Raw genomic sequence first — 22,995 nt, forward strand, 5'->3', positions numbered from 1 at the left:
TCTCTAGTTCTGCCTTGAATCTATTTAAGCTATCAACTTCTCCAACAACAGATGGAAGTTTGTTCCAGCAATCAACCACATGCTGGCTAAAGGCAAACTTCCACATATCTATCCTACAACTGTCTTTCCTCAATTTGAATTTAAGCCATCTAAGGCGATTATTCTGAGAAAAAGGAAACCCTTCCCCATCTCTTCCATCATGCAGTATAATTGATGACTTTTGAGGTTATGATGAACTTCGTGGGAAGATCCAATCTTCCTTACATTTCAAGGGTACAGCTCTAAAACGGTGTTCGCAGGCCGGCCGCTAGATAGTACACCAGACCAAACCTATTGGTAACTCTCTAGGAGGCTTCCGGATCATGTATAATCTTGCTACCTCTACTCTGCCAGATAGTGACTGGAGGGAGTCCGAGTAGTGTGTATGCTGGGGGGGGGGGGATTGTTGAGGCCATGTTATGTCAAGGATCTGGGTATATTCTTACCATGTGTACGCCATATCCAAAAAATTTTATTACTTCATGCAGCATGTCCCACCCACTTTTTCTTACTATTGAATACACCATTAATTGCCAAACTAATGCAGTAAGCTTATCTGCGAAAAGATCTAAACCTTCCAAACACTTCCTAATTCATTTCACAAATATACATGGTCTAAATTCTAATCTTAACGATGTCCATTTCCACTTGCAGTCTGCCAAACCCCATGTACTTTTTCTGACAGAATCTCAGTTATTACTTGATTCAACTACTGCTCATCTCAGTTGCCCAAATTATTCGCTGTACACTTCCTTACGCCTCAAAGGTGGTACTTGTGCATATGTCCATTCCGATATTCCCTGTCAGAGACTTGGTAATTTGGAATCTCCTCTTTTCGATTTTCTCCGGCTTAAAATCTCTTTACCTCATTGTGTCAAATTCATCTGTTGTCTCTACCGTTCTCCCAACTCCCCTAATCACTTGGAGCTCTTTGACTTCCTCTCTTTGCAACTCCAGCTGGCTTCCGTTTTCTAGTCACACCAACCTAGCTGGTCGAGATGCTGAGGCTTTTGCAATAACTAATGACCTTGCACAGATTGTTTATTTACCTACAAGAATACCGGACAATCCTAACCATACAGTCAACATACTTGATCTTTTTCTCACTAACAACCCTTCTAAGCACTGTTGAAGTGAGTGGTCCTTTAGGCACTTCAGATCACAACTTAGTGATTGTCTCTTCTCCAATGAAGCCTTAATCTCATGGCTATTACCAACCTCGTGTTGTTTGACATTACAAGAATGCAAAATGGGATGACCTGCGAGATTTCTTTTCTTCTTTTCCTTGGTCGGATTACTGTTTCAAAACTTCTGATGTCAACGTTTGCTCAGATCGTGTCAGTGAAATTATTCTTGCAGGAATGGAATCCTTTATCCCACATTCCACTTTAAAATCTTGTCCTTTATCTAAACCTTGTTTTTCCAATAAATGTGCCAAGGCTGTTCAAGAGAAGAAAGTTGCATATTGTAATTGGCTTGTTTCTAATTCTTCAGTTTCATTTTCTGCCTACACCAAAGCTCGCAACAATTGTAAAGCAGTTATTAATCAGTCCAAACTAGAATTGGAATAGGCTAAGAGTAGAAAACTTGCTTCTTGCCCTAATGGTAGTCGAGCATTCTGGTCTCTTGCCAAAGCTATTGGCCGCAACTTTTGCCCATCTCTGCTCCCACATCTGTACAAACCAGATGGTTCTGTTGTCACTTCAACCAAGGATGAAGCTGACCTGCTAGTATTCCCATTTTTCCACAAACTCGCGTATTAATGATCCTGGTAAAACACCTCCCACCATTCAATGCCTCCTGTGGTCTTCCACCAAAAGGATGTCAGAAGGATTTTGATGAATCTTGGTGCTAAGAAAGCTTCAGGTCCCGATGGTATTTCTCCACTTGTTCTCAAACCTGTGCTCCTGAACTTACTCATGTTTTTTGCTGCCTTTTTTCACTCTTTTATTCCAAAGGAGTTTTTCCCTCTGCTTGGAAATTCACTCATATACAGTCAGTTCCTAAAAAAGGTGACAAATCCCTCCCATCCAATTATTGTCCCATTGCAATTATTTCTACTCTTTCTAAAGTAATGGAGAAATCAATTAACTGACAACTCTTTACCTAGAAACCTTCCGACTGATTAACGATCGCCAGTATGGTTTCCATCAGTGTCGATCCACTGGTGATATTCTGGCTTATGTTACCCCATTTATGGACTAATTCAATGGAAAAGTTCGGTGAAACACAAGCAGTTGCTCTTGACATCTCAAAGGTGTTTGATTGTGTTTGGCATAAAGGTCTTCTAAACAAGCTTCCATCTTATGGTTTGCACACGGTTTTTTGTAATTGGTTATCCAGTTTTCTCTCTGGTCGCTCACTGAGGGTGATGGTAGATAGCTCTCGGTCTTCTAACTTCTCCACTAATGCCGGTGCCCCCCAAAGTTCAGTTCTTTCCCCCACTCTTTTCCTCTTGTATATTAATCATCTTTTTCCATTGACTAGAAATCCTATCCATAGTTTTGCCGATGATAGCACATTGCATTCGACTTTCCATTTTGAGAAACCCTCCCTTCTCAATCAGCTTCAACTTCTCGAAAATCTGCTACCAGTTCCTTAAATGCCGATCTCCAGGTAATTCTCCAGTGGGGCAAAGACAACTTAGTTGATTTCAATCCTTCTAAAATTCAGTCTTGTCTTATATCTCGCAAAAAGGATTCTTCTGCTCCTATGTTTATCTTTGGTGACACTCCAATTTCTAGGCAAAATGATATATCTCTTTTGGGGATTACCCTGACTTCTAATCTCTCTCTCTCTCTCTCTCTCTCTCTCTCTCTCTCTCTCTCTCTCTCTCTCTCTCTCTCTTGGCACAAGCACATTACAAATATTGCTTCCTCTGCATCTAAAAAACTTGGTTTTCTCTTTCGCTCTCAGCGTTACTTTTCTCCCTAACAGCTGTTCACTCTGTACAAATCGAAAATCCACCCTACCATGGATTATTGTTCCCACATCTGGGGTGGTGCCCCCAAAACCTCTCTCAGGCTTCTTCATTCCATTCAGAAGAGGGCAGTTAGGTTAATTAATGATTCATCTCACAGTCTCTTCATTCGCTGTCTCATAGACGTACTGTTTCTTTCTGCTGCATGCCTCTTCTACAATTATTTCCATGAGCACTGTTCATCTGAATTGGCTTCTATAATTCCCGCTCTCACTCTTTCAAAACAGTCCGAACATGTGCCGCCACCAGCCAACATCCATATACTGTCCAACTTTAAACTCACAGAACCAACTTTTCATCTTTCTCGTTTATTCATTCAACTGCCATTTTCTGGAACAACCTTCCTTCATACATATTTCCTGAAAATTACAGTCTACAGAAGTTCAAGTCCAATGTCAATAAATGTCTTCTTTCGTCTTCTCCACCTCCAACCCAAGCACGATACTAAGTACTATAGGTTCTAATACCTATCGTGTTTGGGATTTACAAAAAAAAAAAAAAAAAGGAAGAATTCTATAAGCATTGAACATGCTCAAACCATTCAAGCCTTTATACACCTCAATCAGATAACCTCGCAGGTGCCTAGTCTCCAGATATTGTAATTTGTAAGACTTAAGCCTTTCTTCATAAGAGCAACCCTTTGTTCCATTCACTAATCTTGTTGCCCTTCTCTGTATTCATTCCAATAGCTCTACATCCTTCTTAAAATGAGGCCTCCAGATCTGTATACATTACTCAAGGTGTGGCCTGATCATTGCCTTATACAAGGGGATAATCACCTCCTTATCCCTGCTAGAAAAATTCCTGTATATCATTGACAAGATACCATGAGCTGCTCTTGCAGACCGTCTTCACTGTTCAGAAAACTTCAGATCTGCCTGCACAATTAACCCCACTTCCTTTTCATTCTCTACCACTATCAGTGTGGTACCACACAGTCGATAAGTTACTCCAGGGTTACTGCTTCCCATATGCAGTACTTTCCATTTGTCAATGCTAAACTTCATTTGACACCTCTCAGCCCAGCTGCTCAACCTTTCTAGATCCTGTTGCTGCAGTGTACTGTCATTAGTGTCATTAATCACCCTGCCAAACTTCATACCATCTGCAAACTTGGACTTTAAGCCTGACATACCATCATCAATATCATTAATAAATATAGAAAACAACAATGGACCAAACACTGAACCCTGGGGGACTCCACAAATAACATTAGTCCATGAAGAGCAGTGTCCCTTGATTACCAATCTGTCTTCTCCCTCTCAACCATTGCTTTATCCATAGCAGCAATTTGCCTCTAATGCCACACTGCTCCAATTTGTGCAGCAATCTTCCATGTGCAACAGTATCAAAAGCTTTTCTAAGATCCAAATATATAATATCAAAGTTATTCCCTGCATCCAGTTCTTTTGTGCCAGCATCATAGTATCCAATCAAATTGGTCAGGCAAGACTTCCCCTTAACAAAACCATGCTGTGTCCGAGCTATAACTGAAGTCTTGTCTAGATGATCCTGCAGTGCTTCTTTAACCAGTGCCTCCATTAATTTTCCGGGAACAGAAGTTAAACTCACAGGTCTATAATTACTTGTGTCAGCCTTTGATCCTCCTTTGTGAATTGGGGTCACATTTGCACATCTCCAGTCCATGGGCACTTCCCCTGAGTCCAAGGAAGCTCTCATAATTATGGCTAAGGGTTTGCTTACTTCGTTTGTTGCCTCCTTTAATATAACGGGATAGATCCCATCCACCTGAGGTGCATTTCTAATGTTTATCTTCAACAATTTCTCCTCCACTTTGTTCTCGGTTATTACAAAATCATCTAGCTCACTGCCAGAGTTTAATTCACCATTGGAATTCTTCTCCCTGCATAACTCATCATGTGCAAATGTAGATGCAAAATACTCATTTAATTTGTTAGCTACTTGAGCAGGATCATCAATAGTCAGTTGAACCATTCATATTCAGTGGACCAATCTGATTCGTCTCCTTCCTTCTAGAGTTTACATAAGTAAAGAACTTTTTGCTGTTTTTCCTTGCATCCTTTGCCAAAGATTTATTGTAATATGCCTTTGCCTACCTAACCTCCTTTGTCACTTGGTTACAGACCAGCTTATATCTATCATAGGCTTCCGTGTCACACAGTAATTTATATGTATACCATGAATTTTTCTTCTCTGCTACATGTGTCATTAGTTCATCTGACATTCATGTAGGCCTAAACTTTGAACAATAATTCTTAGTTGGTATGAAAATCTTAGTAGCTTCCAAGATTAATTCATTGAATTCTTCCCATTTTGAATTTGCTGTTGGTAATGTCATCAGTTTGGTCCCACCGTATAGAATTTAAACATTGTGTTAGACCTTCATAGTCGCTTTTACAAAAGCAAAAACCTTTCCCTTTACCCCTGATGGTAGTTACCTCTTTGAATAAATCCCACTTCAGCACACTGTGATCACTGCCACCTAGTGGTTCCTTTATCTGCAGATTCTTAATGCATGCGGAATCTCTAATGATAATGAGATCAAGAGTATTACTAAATCTAGTTGCCTTCCGAACATGCTGATCTAGAAAACAATCATCCAATAAATCCACAAAAGCCTTGCTAGTGTGTGAGTGACCAACCCACAAATTCCAGTTGATATTTGGGAAATTAAAATTACCCCTTTATAAGACTCCCTGATTTATTGGCCCATTCTATTTCCCTGTAAATAATGATACCATTGACGATGAGGAATTGAAAGAAGGTTGTTTATTATACTCATCAAAGTCATTAGAACTATAAGACACTCCTACTCTCAATTTTGATTTCTTTGTGCTTATGTCACACCAAACTGACTCAACACTGCATTGTACACCCATGTCGACTGGCTGTACTTCCTTGGATTTACCCCTTCTATCCTGTCTATCTTTCCTGTACACATTGTACTCCCCACATTCCATTTCAGCATTTCTTATATCCAGTGGTGAGCTGTGACTACTTTAAAAGTGACTACTTTTGATATGAAATATCAAAATGGGCTCCATTTTGATATTTCATATCAAAAAGTTTTGCCGACTTTTAATATGAAATATCCTTGGGGATTCCTGCTGCGAATGACATCACTTCAGTGGCGTCATGTGCTGCAGACCTTCGCCAGAGGCGCTTCCCATGTTCACACTATTAGTCTGTGCCAAGCACTCACTAGCGATGTGATTAGGGTGCGTGACGCATTTTTCATGACCGGTGTGATATCTCGAGTCAGCCTGGTCCTCATGCCTCCCCTTTTTTACGATGATACCTGGATACAATAGTATCTCGAGTTCTAACTTTTAATAGTATAACGTCACAATCATACTTCCTGAAGTAAGTATGACTGCTACAATACAAATATTTGTCAACAATTTATTTTTTCATCTCACATTTTTGTAACATTCCATTGTTAGGTGCCCCAAACTGCGGCACATGTCGTTTCAACTACAAGGTCGGTACTTCAATCGACGCTGTTTTCTAGAGTCATTTAGATATGTTACAATCGCAGGTACACATCAGTTACTTTAGTTATCATAAATCCATTGTATCTTGTCTTCCAGAAATTATAAAAATTGCAAATATTTAATAAAATATTTACAATACAAAAGCTCTTATTTCATAATCAATATACAAATCAAAACATTGTACCTAAAAGATACGCAAAGTATTCACATAAGACCATCTACCATGCATGTTCGGTACATATGCCACTTTTTTATTCGTCTCTCTTTTTTTTTTTTTTTTTTTTTTAACTAGGAAAAAAATAATGGATGCATTTTATTTTCATGATAAAATTTTAATATTGCGAATAAAAAATAACACGAAATATTTTCCATATCACAAAACAAAAACAATATAAAAACAAATATTACATAAAAAACAAACTCTTCTAAAAAAGTTAAACAATAATCAGATTATGTAAAAAAATTATTATACAAATATTCAAGAAAAATTTATTCTAAAAATTGCCATATACAGTTCACTTCTTTATTAAAATTTGTTGTCGATCTTCCGCTTTGCTCAATAGCTGAGTGCTGATTACAGAGGAATGATTTGACGTAACAATCCGGATCAAATCGAAGCAATGGTTTTCCGTTTAGATGTATGGTCATCATAATCGGCAATGTGTTTAATTGTCAACATTATTCAATCATTTATACAATATTATTCATTATGCTGAAAGCACTGCTAATCGCAATGGTTTCAAAGATATTTCTGGCTTTCTTAATTGAAGAGGGAATTTCACTCGATTTTAAAAATAAACTGTCTTCAGCAAAATCTCTAAAATCATTAATTTTTATGTCATATTTTATCAGAAAACTTAAATAAATTTCTTATTTGTTTTTCACCATCTTGCCACAGAGACGAAAGTTCTTTCTTATATCACAATTCCAGGTAGCATATGTTTAAAATTTCTTTCAATTCCTCATCGTCAATGGTATCATTATTTTCTTTATTTAATTTAAAATTACTCTGTTGCATTAATAACTTATCCTTGATAACGTGTCACGAGGTAAATTTTTTTAAATGTGTTCTCACTTTCCATTCCTTCAAATTCTTTCAACTGCAAACATGCTCTCAATTTTAGCTTCATAATTTTCTTCAGAATTTTTCAAATTAGAGATAGCATTGATAATTAGAATAATTAATTTATCTGCTTTTACCATAGTGATTTTGTAAATATTCTGAAAGGTAAGAGAGTTCCTGCTGTTGTTGTTATTTGGTTTTTAAGAGCATTAGCAACTAAGGCCATATTGCTCCGGGATATGCGGTGGTCATTCCCTGACCTTTCCTAATGTATTTGATGGTGACGGGCTCGAACCTCAGTTTAATCAAGAAGCGTGTGCTATGCACTGCTGCTCCTTCCCACCTGGCTATGGAGGCGCCTGAGAGCTCCTGCAGGATGCCGATCATTAGTACTAAATTGTTAAGAAATTCCAGATGAAAAGTCAGTTTAATAATCCAAAATATTTAATTAATTAACTTTCTGATTCCATTACAGTTATATTTGCACAAATCATAATAATTCTTCCAACCCTCCACTGCCGTCCGTAAGCTACAAAGCTGCCCATCGTGGCCCGAACACACGACTGATCTTTACAGTTTCCACATCAAGTTCTCTAGCAATCATCCTTAATTTGTGCTGGTTTTTTGGAGATTGGTGATACATATATATATATATATTTTAATAAATTACCTTCCAATTGCTTGAATGCCATTATATTTTGAAGCATTTTCTTCACACCTTGACGTGGTTTCCAAATCTGACAACATTTCATCTTCAAAAAGTTTCCCCCCCATCCCCTACATTGCTACTGTTACTAGTTCTTTGAATACTGGGCAAAATATCGTAATCATTCAGATATTCAGCTACTGTGACCATGTAAACATAGAGGGAGAAATTTACTGAAACGAGTGGATCACTCACTCACTTCTCCGAAAAACATATGACTTCTTGTCGGAGTAAACAGGAACCACAACACAGGTTGACCAGAGGCTATTATCCATGTCGGGAATCATCTTAATCCTCTGACTGGCTATGGAAAGCATATTAACTAGCGCGACTTCTCAGAATGTGGCTACATAGGTTTTACGGACACCATTAACGTTGTGGGTGAAAGGGACGCTACGCTAATCCTTGCTAGCTTCTGATGTATTATCCTGGCTACCTAGTTGTGTATACAAGTGTACTCAGTCTGGTTGATCACATTGCATCCCGCAGTGATGTGTTGGATTGGATTGTTTCTGAGGCCAGGTGGCATTGTCAACATGTGTCATCTGACACTCTGGGCTCCTTGCTTGGTGATGTATTTTCTATATTTCTGGTGTTGATTACCTGGTCTTGGATGAAAGCATAAATCTTTCAGTCTTGGGGAAGAGCTCGTGAGCCATGCTTTGGAAGCAACTTTATCTATGTGATCTTAATGGAGGTCATTGTAGTGTCTGCCATGGAGTATCTTCTTTGCCAACTGGGTGAGAGGGCTCTTTGCTTAGGCTGAGTGGGGTATACTGCTTGTCTATCTCCCTTACAGCCTGGTAGAGTGCTATTGTGTGTTTCTTGGAAATAATTGTTCAGGTTATCAATTGCTGTTTTCTGTTGCTCGATGAGGTCTATTAAGCCCCTTCCTCCTCCTTTCCAAGCTGACTTTGGGTGGTGTTGGCAGCTCTTGATCATCACTGTCCTTGTCTTTCTCATGATATCCTCCAGCTTGGTGCTAGTCCAATCTGTTACCCCAAAGGAGTATGTTAGCACTCGGACTGCATTGGTTTTTATGGCTTTAACTGTGTTCCCTCTGTTGAGCTTTGCTTTCAGCAAGCTTCCGAGTCTCTGATGGTATTTTTCAGTCAGGCAGGCCTTGATTTCCTTGTGCTCTAACTGCTGAGCCTGCATCATCCACAGGTATTTGTAGGTCTCTCCCTCCATCATGGCTTCGATCTCTTTACCAGTCTGCAGCTGGTAGTTTTGGCCGACTAATTTTCTCTGGTACAATGCATGGGTCTTACATTTGTCTAGACCAAATTCCATCCTGATATCATTGTTGAATTCTTCGGTGATCTGGAGTAGTTGCTGGAGTTGCTTCTCGGTTGCCATAAAATATTATTATTATTAGCCATATGGTGCAAAGAAACTGAAGGCTTTTGCTGCACCAGCCAAAAAAATAAATAAAATTTCTGAGTTACCAGAGAGAAAGAAAACAAGAGTCCGAAGTAGAAGGGAATCACCAAGAAAGAGAAGAATGATGATATCCTGCTCAGGACCCTGGGTGTGCCAAGCCCATACTCACCAGATATGAGCCCCTGGGGTTATATCTTCACACTCTTTACATCAAACAAGCACAAAGACATCCCACTGGACAATATCATTTCCCATTCCAAATAGTCTGCAAACATCAAAAAAGCAGTACATTTTGTAAGGCAGTGATTTGGAGGATAACCACCTCCTTCAGTTCTCCCCGGGCTGCAGCACTCCCACTACTTTGAGCTCTTTGCTTTGCTTCTCTGGTCTGAGGCATGATTTCCATTCAAATTCAATTTAATTAAGTTATATGGAAATCACGGGATTTTTTTTTTTTTTTTTTTTTTGATTTGTTACAGGGAAGTTCTTGTCTGACCAATTTGATTGGCTAGTATGAGGTAACCACAAAGGAACTAGATGCAAAAAATAATACCAAAAAACTTTACCACACCTTTCTAATACAGTATATTTTTCAATGAGAGTCAAGCTGAGCGATGGAACAGTTAATTATCATATCATAAAAAAGTAGAAAGCAAGCAAGTTTATTATTAATTTATTTAGTTTTTTAATAGGATGCCAGAAATCACTTCACTGTTAGTTTTTATTCCTCAGTTGTATGGATAGCAATTTAGTGACTCACTTTAAAACAATAATATTACTGCTCAAGATGCTATAACAATAATATTGCTGTAAACTCTTCCATGGTTGCTTAAGCAGTGTCCACAGTAAAGTTTCCCAAGCACCACATTTTAAATTGGAAAAGAAAACTGCTTACTTTAAAAGTTTATATGATGTACAGTTTGAAAAACAGTAGCTGATAGTCGTGATTAAGAATAAGCAGCAATGAGAGATGCATTATAGAGGATTTTGATTACTGATGTACCACTGACTTGTGTTATAGCAAGAGTTTGATTAATATCGTAACAGGTGCAATTTTTTTATTTATTTATTTTTTTTAATTTAAAACAATTTTAATACCATTAAGCAATGAGAGAAACATCATGGAGGAGTTTTATAATTGATGAATCATTAAACTGTGCCATAGCATGGGTCTGATTAACATTAAAAAAAATTTCTCCTTTGGGAAGCTATAGCTAAGTTTTTTTTAAGACAGATTTTTTTTTAAGAATTAAAATGTCCTAATAACTCAGGATAATATTTAACAAAATGCACCTTACCATGCAAAATACTCAATTAGTTTATTAATAAAAAAACAATAAATTGATACAAACAGTCGTAATAACTAAACAAACTGGGCTAATTTTTGAATTTCTATAATGAAATCTGCCTTCAGGCCTGGATTTTGAGTTTCCTGTAACATATAAAACAATTGGTAGAAAGCTACCAACTTTGAAATTACAACAGAAATTCTGTTTTCTATACCCATTCTCTGTGATGGATTAGTTTGTTTCAAGCCATGGATTAGTTTGTTATATCCCATTGTTGCTAAAGTTTTTAATGAGGATTTATAATGAGCTAGAGTTAGTAAACGAGGACACTGAGGACATTGATGCTCAGTGTCCTCGTCTAATACCCTTGCTATTCCAGTTTTTAAGTCTATTTCAGTAACAGGTGCATTACACCTGAAGTGCCAGACGGTTTTCGAAGAAATCCCACATGCTTTCAGATTGTTCGGAAGATGTCCAATATTGTACCCTGTACAGTCACCTTTGAATGCTGGCCCTGATATCAATCTGCTTTTGATTTTATAATTTGTTTTTGTTTTTCTTTCATTTCTTTCATTACAAAAGGGTCATCACAACCAGATATAGCTTGGAATCTAATCATTTTATCACTTTGATTATTGCCATCTGTGTAAATCAAAAATGGACATTTTTCTGAGCTATCCCTATCTCTTCTTTCCCTATCTGAGCGATTTCACTAACAATACACTGTTGTTTTTGTTCTTACAGAACCACTCTCTCTCTCTCTCTCTCTCTCTCTCTCTCTCTCTCTCTCTCTCTCTCTCTCTCTCTTTTTTTCCTTTTTCTATTCCGCTATCGGGAAACATATTTTTGAACAGAATGCCTACATGATCAACACAATCCAAATGTTTATTTGTGTCTTTTGTTCTATGACTAAAGACAAATAAAAACATTCAGCACACATGGCATCATCACCATCACTATAGAATGCTACATCTATTTTTGTATTTCTTTCTATGTACTGCATGGCATGCTGTCCTTATGCTGATTTATTTGCAAATGTCTGATTAATTACATTATGTTTTCACTGCTCAAAGTTTAAAAATCACATCTATATACACAGTACACAAGGCAAATATATTACTTTTTCCAGATTTTGTAATACATGGAAAATCTTGCATATACTATCTATGTCTTCTGAAATTTTAGTCATATTTCTATGGCATCTTACTGAGAGAGACACTGTTAATTAGGTTTGCACTATACAAGTACTATGATATGATATGACTATGATTACGATGAAAATAAGCAAAATATTTTTTAATGTATCATTATTATTCTTTTGTGAAAATAAAAAGATAGAGAGAGAGAGAGAGAGAGAGAGAGAGAGACTGAGTTTTTGCAAAAAAAAAGATGGAGAAGCTCTTTGTCACCAACTATATTGCCCCCAGGGGCTCACATCTGGTGAGTATGGGCTTGGCACACCCAGGGTTCTGAGCTGGATATCATCATTCTTCTCTTTCTTGGCAATTCCCTTCTACTTCTGACTCTCTCTCTCTCTCTCTCTCTCTCTCTCTCTCTCTCTCTCTCTCTCTCTCTCTCTCTCTCTGGGGTAATTCAGAATTTTTTTTTTTTTTTTTGGCTGGTGCAGGATAAGCCTCAGGCTTTCTTGCACCATATGGCTGATAACAATAATAATAATAATATGATGGTGAGACAGAGAAGGATCAAATTAAGTAAAAAAGGATAAATTCTCTGTCATAAATATAGAAAGCTTACAGCTGTGCATATCCAAATTCAGTTCATAATCCAAAAAGTTTTGAAAAAGAAATGTTTCCTCAAGAAAAGTAACTCTGGAATTACTAACTTCTGGTTCAAGTAATCCAAAATAGTCCAGGAATACTGATAACTCTAGGCAAAGTTATCAGCATTATCATCATCTATACAGAGTTATCATGCGCATAAAGGCTGTTCAAGTTCTTTTCTTCTGGACTTGAATAAAGTAGTCTGCTTATTCCCTTTACATATTATGCCAAAATTTGAAAATTTAAATGCAATTCTTCAATAAAAAGTATTCCACATCCATTTAATGAAGTCATTACTCCCTGATATGTTGGAGAATATGATGTCTAAATTTCTTTGAACTACAGTTGCTAAATTTTCCATTTCCCTTCTGGAAGTTGATTACCACAGCAGACTAAATAATGGATTTGCAAATAGTATAAAATTAGGAGAAAATTCTGTTCTGCAATTTGTTTTTGTGTTTTAGGTGCATCAGCAACTTAAGACTATATTGCAACAATTGAATGTTATATCTATAGAAGTAGGTGTTCATGGGCCAATTTGCATGTTGTGCAGGCTTAAAACAAGAATAACTCACAAGGAAACACCCTACTCCCAGCACCTAAGACTGTCTAACTACAGCCCTGATTAAAGAGGACTTTAGATATTCCTCCAGTCTGCGAAAGAGCTCAAACCCAAACCTCTCCAAACAAGTGAAAAATTTTGTGAAAATATTATACTATCAGGGAGGACTCTTTGATTCAGAGAGGAAGTACTTTATGCTACATGTGACTCCGTGGCATACAAGTGGCATTGTTTTGCAGTTCCCACTGAAAAACAATGTTCTTTTAAATGCCAAGGAAGCAAATTCCCTCATGTGGCAGTGCATCATTTTCAAATTTGAATTTTTCTGTGGACAAGTTTCTGCTACTCAATATCACTGAAGATAACAAAAAAATAAATAGCATAGCAGATGTTATTGTTGAATTGGTTCTGCCAATTTCAGTGCATAAACCTATCACAAGCTATTATGAAATAAGAAAGAAATGATGTATATTAGACCTTGGGTTGAAGAACTCACAAGAGCTGAAATAAACTTGAAAGATAATAAATTATCTCAAGGCATGTTTGACATTTTAAAAATTCTTCACAGTAATGCTAAGTGAGAGAGATTATTCAAAAAGTTGGGAAAAAAAGAAAAAGAAAAATTGAGTTTAGATCTCTTTTTGAAGAAATTTTGGTAATGCTATGAACAGTCAAGACTAGATAATAAGACCATTGTTATAAACAAAACTTTGACTCAATATTTCTGAACAGAAGCAATCAGGGATTCTTCTTTTTGTTTTCCATCATAATTTGTTTATTTACCAAAAAGCCACTTTCAACATATGCATTGCCATGTGAAAAAGTTAAAACTGATTTTACAATGTAATAAAGTTCACTGATTAGTCTTGTTTTTAAAAACTTGGACAAAGGAATCATCTAACATTTTAACTGAAAATGTTCTCATTTTTCTTTGAGTTCCTTGTAAATCTTTATATTATTCAAGAATGCCATGAACTGGGGAATAACCTTATATGTGAAAGGGACCTTAATTCTTTTTCTCTTCACAAGGAACTGGAGAAGAGAAAAAGAATTAAGGCTAATGCTTCCATACACCGACTGCAGCAGTTGGGGCCTGAATAATCTAATATGATACCGAGCAGGTAAGAGCCCCAACAAAATTATACTTTGGGACAGAACTCAATCAACTTCTGTGTTGGTGATTGCAAAAATTCCTTCAGCTATATAAGAAGGCAACTCTATCATTTTCCAACATACCATGATCTTCTAAAGAATTTTTAAAGACCAATATTAACCCTGGATATAGATACCATATTGTCAATCTTTGTAATGTTAATTTACATCAACCTAAAGCTACTCTATTTTATCTATAAGTTCTTCCTTAACAAATCTGTCCATTAAATATCTTAAAGAACCTCTAATGAGTCATGGAAATGGTTTTCAATTTTATATGTTTCAGAGTTTTGAAGTTTGATATGTTCATAATCACTCAAATGAATAAATAACCATATTTAAAAAACAAAATTTCGACAGAATAAGAGTATCATAAAAACTTTTCCTTATAATCCCTACACACTTTGTTTGTATGTGTGTAGAATGATGAAAATACTTCTTCAAATCACAGAATATATCAACAACTCTTTCAGCTACTAATAAGTTTTGGAGATACAGATACGTACAAACTTGAGAATAAGTCCACATCTATCAGCAAAAATTGCATAATCTGCTCACAAGAAGGTGATTTCTTTAAAAAAAATTAACAGAGCATTCTGAACAATTGGTTTATTTGCCACTGAAATTTTTATGACTGTACTTAGAGGCACCACAGACAACATGAAATCTGCCATGTCCAAGCTGTAATAGTTTCAGATCATTTTCATGGAAACAAGCTCATTAGACAGTTCAGCACAAAAGCCCAGTTCATAACGGTGGCATCCATATCCCAAATGAGGAAATAATGGAAAAACTTAGGATAACAAATATGCAATCAAAGTTAAGTGAGGATAACTTACAATGTTATGCATATGTAATAAGCCTAGAAGTAAACCAAAAGAAAAGCAGATTTGTGGTATTAGAAGAAAGGGTGTTTACTATATTTGGGATTAAATTAGTGAATGGAAGTACTGATCCGTACTATTTTTTTGACCTGTACAACTACTGGGCATAACAAACTTGAATAACAATTACAACATGCTATATGGATATTAAAGTTTAAAGTAAAGTAAATTAAATAAAATAGAAATGCTTGCTTCCATCTTCCATCTTCACATGCACAAAAATGTGAATACCAAAATTTCTGTCAGCCATACTAACAAATGTCGTGAACCAAGCCACTTATCAACTGCTTTAAAACCTGCCTTGATGAACATGCAAGTATTAATTATTACTTCATTTTTTGGTGGGTTGTATTAATGTACGAACATCACAAAAGAGTATATTTGAAAAATATAACACAGGAAATTCAGTAAAAAAAAAGTCTTAAACAGTTTTAAAACCAGTCTTGATAAACATGCAAGTATTAAACATTACTTCATTTTGTTGTATCAATGTACAAACATCACAAAAGAGTATAGAGTGGAATCTCGTTAATACAAAGTTCAAGGGACCCAAATTTTCATGTTTTGTAATAACAAGGTCTCCCAAAAGTGTCAAGATTTTACCTTTTTTTTTTTTTTTTTTTTGTATTCTGTATATCTAAGAATAATAATAAATAATAATAATATCAAAAATAAATTAATAAAATAAAATAATAAAAATAAAATAAAAACAAAAAGATTGTCTAACAATACAGTAATAGGAATAATGTATTTTTTAAAGATTTTATTTTATTTGTAATATAAACTAAGAGAAAATCAATATTAATGGAAATGAAAATATTGTACAGTATATATTTTGATATATACAACATTTTAGTATCACAGTAAAAAGAATTACAATCTTAATATAAAAGGAGACATACAAACCATTAACTTTTTAATAAATTAATCTAATTTAAAGAAAGAATCCAATATCATTTGCAGAGTTTTTGTCCTAGCACAGACGTTATCAAATGCAATAGTTGTTTCTTTATCAACGTTACTGCAGGCCAACACATTCTCTATTCAATGCATTTTGGGCATCTTTTTTTTGACGGCAGTGTGCACGCTTCTTCACTTTCACTGTCACTGGTAACAAAAACAATACAGTTTGGTACCCAGCAGCTCTTCTGGTGTTGCCATTGCAATGGTAGCAACTTCATCATCCACCTTCACAAACTCTTCAAATTTGCCAACAAAATCCATCTGCCCTTTCTAATTCCTCGCTTCCTCACTGTTGCTATCACATTCATCTGCTGGACCATGTTTTTTGATGATGTTCTCTCCAAAGCCACTCTTTCTGAAGCAGTTGATTACACTGATGTAATACTTTCCCAAGCAATAACAAGATTACGGATAGCATCCAAGACATTACAATTTGGCTACAAATTGTTCCCTCCTTCTATGTTGCAGATCAAATACCTTATCAGGCAGGCTCTATATGCTCTCTTGAGGTTATAAATAATGCCCTTGATCCAATGGTTGCATTAAACTGGTGGTATTGGGGGTAAAAATAACAGCCGTATATTTGTCAACTTAAGTGTCTTGGCAGAATGTGCTGTACAACGGTCTAGAATCATCAAAGTGTTCCTTTTTTCTGAAGCCATTCTTCTGTCCAATTTTGATAACCAAGACTGAAAAATTTTGACTGTAAGCCAAGCACTTCTATTGGCCTCATAATCACAGGGAAGTTGGTTAACTGCTTTAAAACATCTTCGCTTGGAAAACTTACCAATCACAAGTGGGCATAGTTTTGTACTGCCATCTGAATTGCAGCATAACAGAACAGTAAATCTTTGTTTACTTAATTTTCCACCATGACAAGATACTCCTTGAACAGCAAATGTTTTGTTTGGCAGCAAATTATAAAATAAACCTGTCTCCACAAGATTAAAAATATCCTTTGCCTCATATTTTTCAAGTATGGACTGTACAGAACACAACCAGTCTGTAGCCTTTTCTTTGTCAACTAATCCAGACTCACCGCAAAATTTTGCAAAACCAAGTTATTCCTATCTTTAAATCTTTGGAGCCAGCCACCGCTGCATTTTAAGTCACTAATTCCATGTTGCTGAGCTAGAGAATTTGCCTTTTCTTGCAAAATCAGACCTGATATTGGCAAATTAGATGCACGCATTTCTTGGTACCACTTGAAAAATTTTGTTTCAATCTCCTCGTGTTTTGCAATACAAATTTGTTTCCTGTTTTTCATCGCTGCTCCAGTGTCACGCAAATCAAGTCTTTTTCGGTTTTTCAGTATTGTAGATAAAGTAGGTAAAGGGATGTTGTATTCCTTTGCAATGTCCATTTTGCTTCTTTCCATCCTATCAGCCTCTTGTATAACTTTTAGTTTAATTTCCAGGCTTAATTCTGTCCGTCTACGTTTTGCCACCATAACACTGCTAGATAAGATTTAATATAAATGAATTTTAAATTAATTTAAAGACAAATTCTGAAAAAGACACTAGCTCAGATAAAATGAAACAAAAAATAGATTGCTGTATATGATAGCAAAAGACTCTTTGAACTAGAGTAACAATTGCAAATGAGGTTATTCACATGGAGAGTGGGGGAGTGCATGTAAACAACTTAGAAAAACTTTTTATTCTCTTGTTAATTTAACAACTCATCCTTCAGAAAGATGTTTTTCAGAGTGCACTTGACGTTGTAGCTACCATAAACTGCTTTTGTTTATACAAAACTAATTTCTAACAAATCAGTGCCACCCTTCGGGAAGTAGGGAGCCAGGTGGCCGGGGGCAATAATCAGATTGCTCTGCCAAGATTTTTATTAAACATGCAAAATGACAATATTTATTTCTCATGGGGTGAAAAAAGAACTTTGTAATACATATTAATGGAATTTTGTAATAAACGAATATATTTACATAGAAAAGCCTATCCTTTTGCAGAGGAATGCTTCACATAAATGAGCACTTTGAATAAACCTAGTTTGTATTAACGAGATTTTACTGTATTTGAAAAATATAACATATGAAATTCAGAAAAAAAAGTATATCTTGTGAACAACCCATAAAAGATGATATCTATAAATTTTACAGGTAAATCATAAAAGTTGATGGGCATATAAATCTATATGATACCAAATGACAGAAAAATTCAATTTACTACACCACTCACTGTTTCTGAAAGAGCTACTTTGTAATACTGCACTTGAGTCTCAAGTGAGAGTTTCTGCCCAGTAATCTCTTCCAGCTTCCTTGAAAGATCCTCTAGTTCACAGTTTTTATTATTTTTATCAGTTACTGAAGAAGCTTTGGAAGAATCAACCAGGTTTAACAAAAATGTTAATGCTTTTTCTTCAAATTCTGCTCGCCACTGACTGTGTTCCTTAAAAAAAAATAAAATAAAAATTAATAATTTGACTAACTCAGAAACAATCTCATAAAAAGTAGTTGTGTTTCAATAAAATAACAGAATAGCTTATTGAGTCAATCATCATAATAATCATAATACATGTAATATAGGACATTATATGTCAAAGTAAATTTTAGAATAACTGAGACTATATTAAAGATTTAGGAAATTCTGACATATTAGACAAAAAAAAAAAAATGAATCTCAAAGCTGATTCAAAATGTTATAGCTACACAAAATTGTTGGGTTAATTGGACCTCTTTTACAATTACTATTTAGAACCAATAAATGAGAACTTATAAAAAACATTTATATGGAGTGTTTATTATGAAGTTAACTTACCATATTTATAAAATTCAGTAATGTTTTTATTCTTTAAATATTACAATTAATAAAATATTACTTGATTCTTTACTAAGATTTTTATTAAAGTCTAATACTTTCCAGTGCTATTTAATTTTTTTAATTTGATTTTTGTAACAATGCAGATATTTTTACACAAATTTACAGCAATTATAAAATGGAAATGATAGCTGGGAATTCACTTTTTCTTTCCATTACCTGGCTACTATCCACAATAACATCAGGAAAAATCCTCTGCAAAAGTTCCTTTTCTTTTCTGCATTCATCTTGTAAGTATATAAGGAATTCCTGCAAATATTCAAATGTAAATCCTAATTTTCAAATAACAAATAAAAATTAACTCAGAATCTATTAATAGATAAAATTATTAAATATAATTAAATTAGTATCTATCATATATCAGTATTGTTAAAATGATGCAAGGAAACAAGCATATACAGCATTATCAGGGGTTAAAAAAAAAAAAAAAAAAAAAACTTTACCATTTCATTTGCCCATACCTTCTAATAATTATAAATTCTTTTTTAATTTATTCTAACTACCTTTTTCCACAACATTTGGAAGTTTATGCCAACATTCAATTACTCACTGGCTGAACGTAAATTTCTGCACGTCTATTCTGTAACTATCCTTTTTTTTAATTTAAATTTATTTCACACTTCTGTATGTGCCATCTGAAAAAAAAGTAAATATACAAACAGCATTTAGTTTACCCAAACCTATTTGAGCTTTAAACACTTCTCCATGAAGATGCTTAGTTTCCAGTCTTCTTTGGTAAGACTAAACTTTTATGATCCCATTACAAAACTTGGTTCTCATCTTTGCATTCTTTTCAGTGGAACTATGTGCTTCTCAAATGAAGTTTGGAATTCTCATATATATCTTTAGATAAAACATATCTAAAGATATATTTCTAAAATATATCCTTAGATATGTTTCATCTGTTGAACTTCTTGGAAATTCTTCAATGAAAGGATCCAGTCTTCAGGTGTACAGTAATATGTTTAGTGTATTCACACTAAATGATAACACAGTCTCTGGTCACATGGAGTGACCAGAGGCTGTGTTATTCATCACTCTGTATAAATACAGGAATATCTTCCTGCTTGCCTACCATTTTAATAAAATGTTCTTTTTCAACACTATTACAAGGCTGCAATTTTTATATCTCCCACACAACATAATTCAAATAGCAGAAGACTACTATAGAGAATTATACAAGGAGCAAGGGAATGATGCCAGCAGTGGGGAAGATGGATTGCAAAGTAGCAACACATACGACATACCCAATATTCTTCCTGATGAGGTAGAACATGCATTGAAGAAAATGAAGAATCAGAAAGCCCCGGGGGAAGATGAAGTTACTGTAGAGTTGTTAAAATTGGGAGGAAGAGACATAACACAAAAACTGGCAAGGCTCTTCACAAAGTGCATTAGAAAAGGTGTGACACCTAAGCAGTGGAATAATGCAATCATAGTTTTGCTGCATAAGAAAGGAGATAAATCAGAAATTGGAAATTATAGACCAATTAGCTTGCTATCCCACATTTACAAGTTGTTCACAAGGGTCATTACTAACAGATTAGAAAGAACACTTGATGAGAATCAACTGAAAGAGCAAGCTGGCTTTAGGATAGGATTCTCAACTATGGATCACCTTCATGTAATATTACAGCTAATGGAGAAAGCAAATGAATATAAAACACCATTATGCCTGGCATTTGTGGATTATGAAAAGGCATTTGACTCCATACAGCATAAGGCAATGTTTCGGGCACTGGAAAGACAAGGCATTGATACATATTATAATTTTGAAGAAAATATATGAGAGTGCTACCTCCTTTATTAGACTAGACAAAGACAGTAGGAAATTTAAAATTGAGAAAGGAGTTCGACAAGGAGACACAATATCTCCGAAGCTGTTTACTGCTGCCCTTGAGGAAGCTTTCAGAAGATTAGACTGGTCGCAGAAAGGAGTCAATGTGAACGGAGAGTACCTAAACCATTTACGATTTGCAGATTACATTGTGGTCATTAGCCACGATCCCAACGAATTAGAGGAAAATCTTAATCAGTTATGCACAACTAGTAACGATTTTGGACTAAAGATGAATATGGCTAAAACAAAAGTAATGATGAACAAGTATGCCACAGAAAAGGAAATAATGATTGAAGGAGCAGTAATTGAAAAGGTGGAGTCATATACTTATCTGGGACAAGTCATTAGCTGTAATAATGATAAATGGCTGGAAGTCAAGAGAAGAATAAATTTTGGATGGATAGAATTCAGGAAATATAGTCACATACTGAAGAGCAATATCCCAGTTTGTCTGAAACGTAAAATAATGAACCAATGTATACTCCCCACCATGACTTATGGAAGTGAAACTTGGGCACTCACCAAAAGAATGGAAGAGAAGCTGAGAACTACACAGCGAAGAATGGAACGAATCATATTGGGAATCAGACTGTTAGATAAGAAGAGAAACACATGGATTAGGCAACAAACTCAAGTAAAGGACATTCTTATCAAAACTAAAGAACTAAAATGGTCTTGGGCAGGACACACAGCTCAAAGACATGATGACAGATGGACTAAGAAAATAACAGAATGGTATCCAAGAGGAGCTAGAAGAAAACCTGGAAGACAACGGCGGAGATGGATAGATGAAATTCATGAGTTTGTGGGTAGTAAATGGATGGCCAGTGCTCAAAACAGAAGGAACTGGAAAGTTGCTGGAGAGGCCTTCATCCTGCAGTGGATTGAAAATGGCTGATGATGATGAACAAGTGTTCACCTGTGTATATACATATTACCTTTCAAAAAAGGTACCCAGACATATGTTAGTTTTGCACTGGTATCACTGTTCCCCCTTCCCTTTTGATCGCCATGACCCTCTCCACTCTGCTGGGTAGGCTTTCTACTAATGAATGACAGACAGCAGCAGATATAGTTCTCCATTCCTTCTGCAGAACAGTGACATACTTGGGCTACCAATGTGGGATGTGTTGGGCTCTCCCACACCCAACATTCCAGTTCATCCTATATGGTCAAAATCAGGACTCCATGCTAGCCAATACAACTTTTGTACAGTCGTGTCATGCCTCACGGACCAAGACTAATGTCATAGCTGGCACATTATCCTAACGAAACAAACATGGATCTGTAACAAAGAAATACCAACTCATATGAAGCAGAGAATTGTCCAAAATGTCAAAAAAGTAGGTGCATAAGTGTTCACGATTCCCTGCACAATGATCAAAAGTCCTAAGCCTTACCATGCAAAACAGCTCCACACCATAACCACACATCTTCCAAACTTCATTGTTGATACAATGAACTCTGACAGCAGTGTGTAGTCGTAACATTTGGCTTATGCACTGCAAAGCCCTATACACAGTGTTTTCATACAGGCCTCAACCTCATGACACCTTAACTCCTAGTTGATGTTTTTCAGTAGTGTCCGACAAGATTGTTGTACTGTTATTCTGAATATCCTCTACTCAGATGGGGTGAGCTTTTGTAGTTTTTCCCTTTGTGTTGGTTGATGCTGGTGTAGGCTAACTGCACAAATTAACAAGCTAAAGATATGGCATTTAACAGTAACCCTAAATGCCATGTCATGAACAAATAACTTGTGGGGCTCATATATACCTTATATTTTACATTCAACTTTCTTATATACCTGTCTGAGATTTATTCATCCAGGAAGGTCCAAATGACTTTGAAAATGGGTATGTCCAGATACTTTCTGGACATACCCATTTATGCCAACATTCAATTACTCACTGGCTGAAGGTAAATTTCTGCACATCTATTCTGTAACTGTCCTTTTTTTAATTTAAATTTATTTCACACTTCTGTATGTGCCATCTGAAAAAAAATTAAATATACAAACAGCATGTATGTGCGTATATATAT

General features: G+C 35.6%; 1 protein-coding gene across 10 annotated transcripts in view; it reads right to left on the minus strand.

Annotated features, from left to right (window-relative positions):
• Nucleotides 1-22,995, minus strand: part of LOC150084898 (uncharacterized) — a 437,743-nt gene that overhangs the window by 200,198 nt on the left and 214,550 nt on the right. For all 10 annotated transcript variants that reach the window (XM_090376690.1, XM_090376694.1, XM_090376693.1 and 7 more), the window contains exons 11-12: nucleotides 19,272-19,361; nucleotides 18,474-18,683 (exon numbers count right to left, since the gene is read on the minus strand). In XM_090376690.1, the coding sequence (XP_090232816.1) occupies nucleotides 18,474-18,683; nucleotides 19,272-19,361 (300 nt within the window). The remainder of the gene's footprint in view (nucleotides 1-18,473; nucleotides 18,684-19,271; nucleotides 19,362-22,995) is intronic.

Source organism: Mastigoproctus giganteus, chromosome 6 (genome assembly GCF_048544385.1).
Source record: "Mastigoproctus giganteus isolate SK-2022 chromosome 6, ASM4854438v1, whole genome shotgun sequence".
NCBI classification, from domain to species: domain Eukaryota; kingdom Metazoa; phylum Arthropoda; class Arachnida; order Uropygi; family Thelyphonidae; genus Mastigoproctus; species Mastigoproctus giganteus.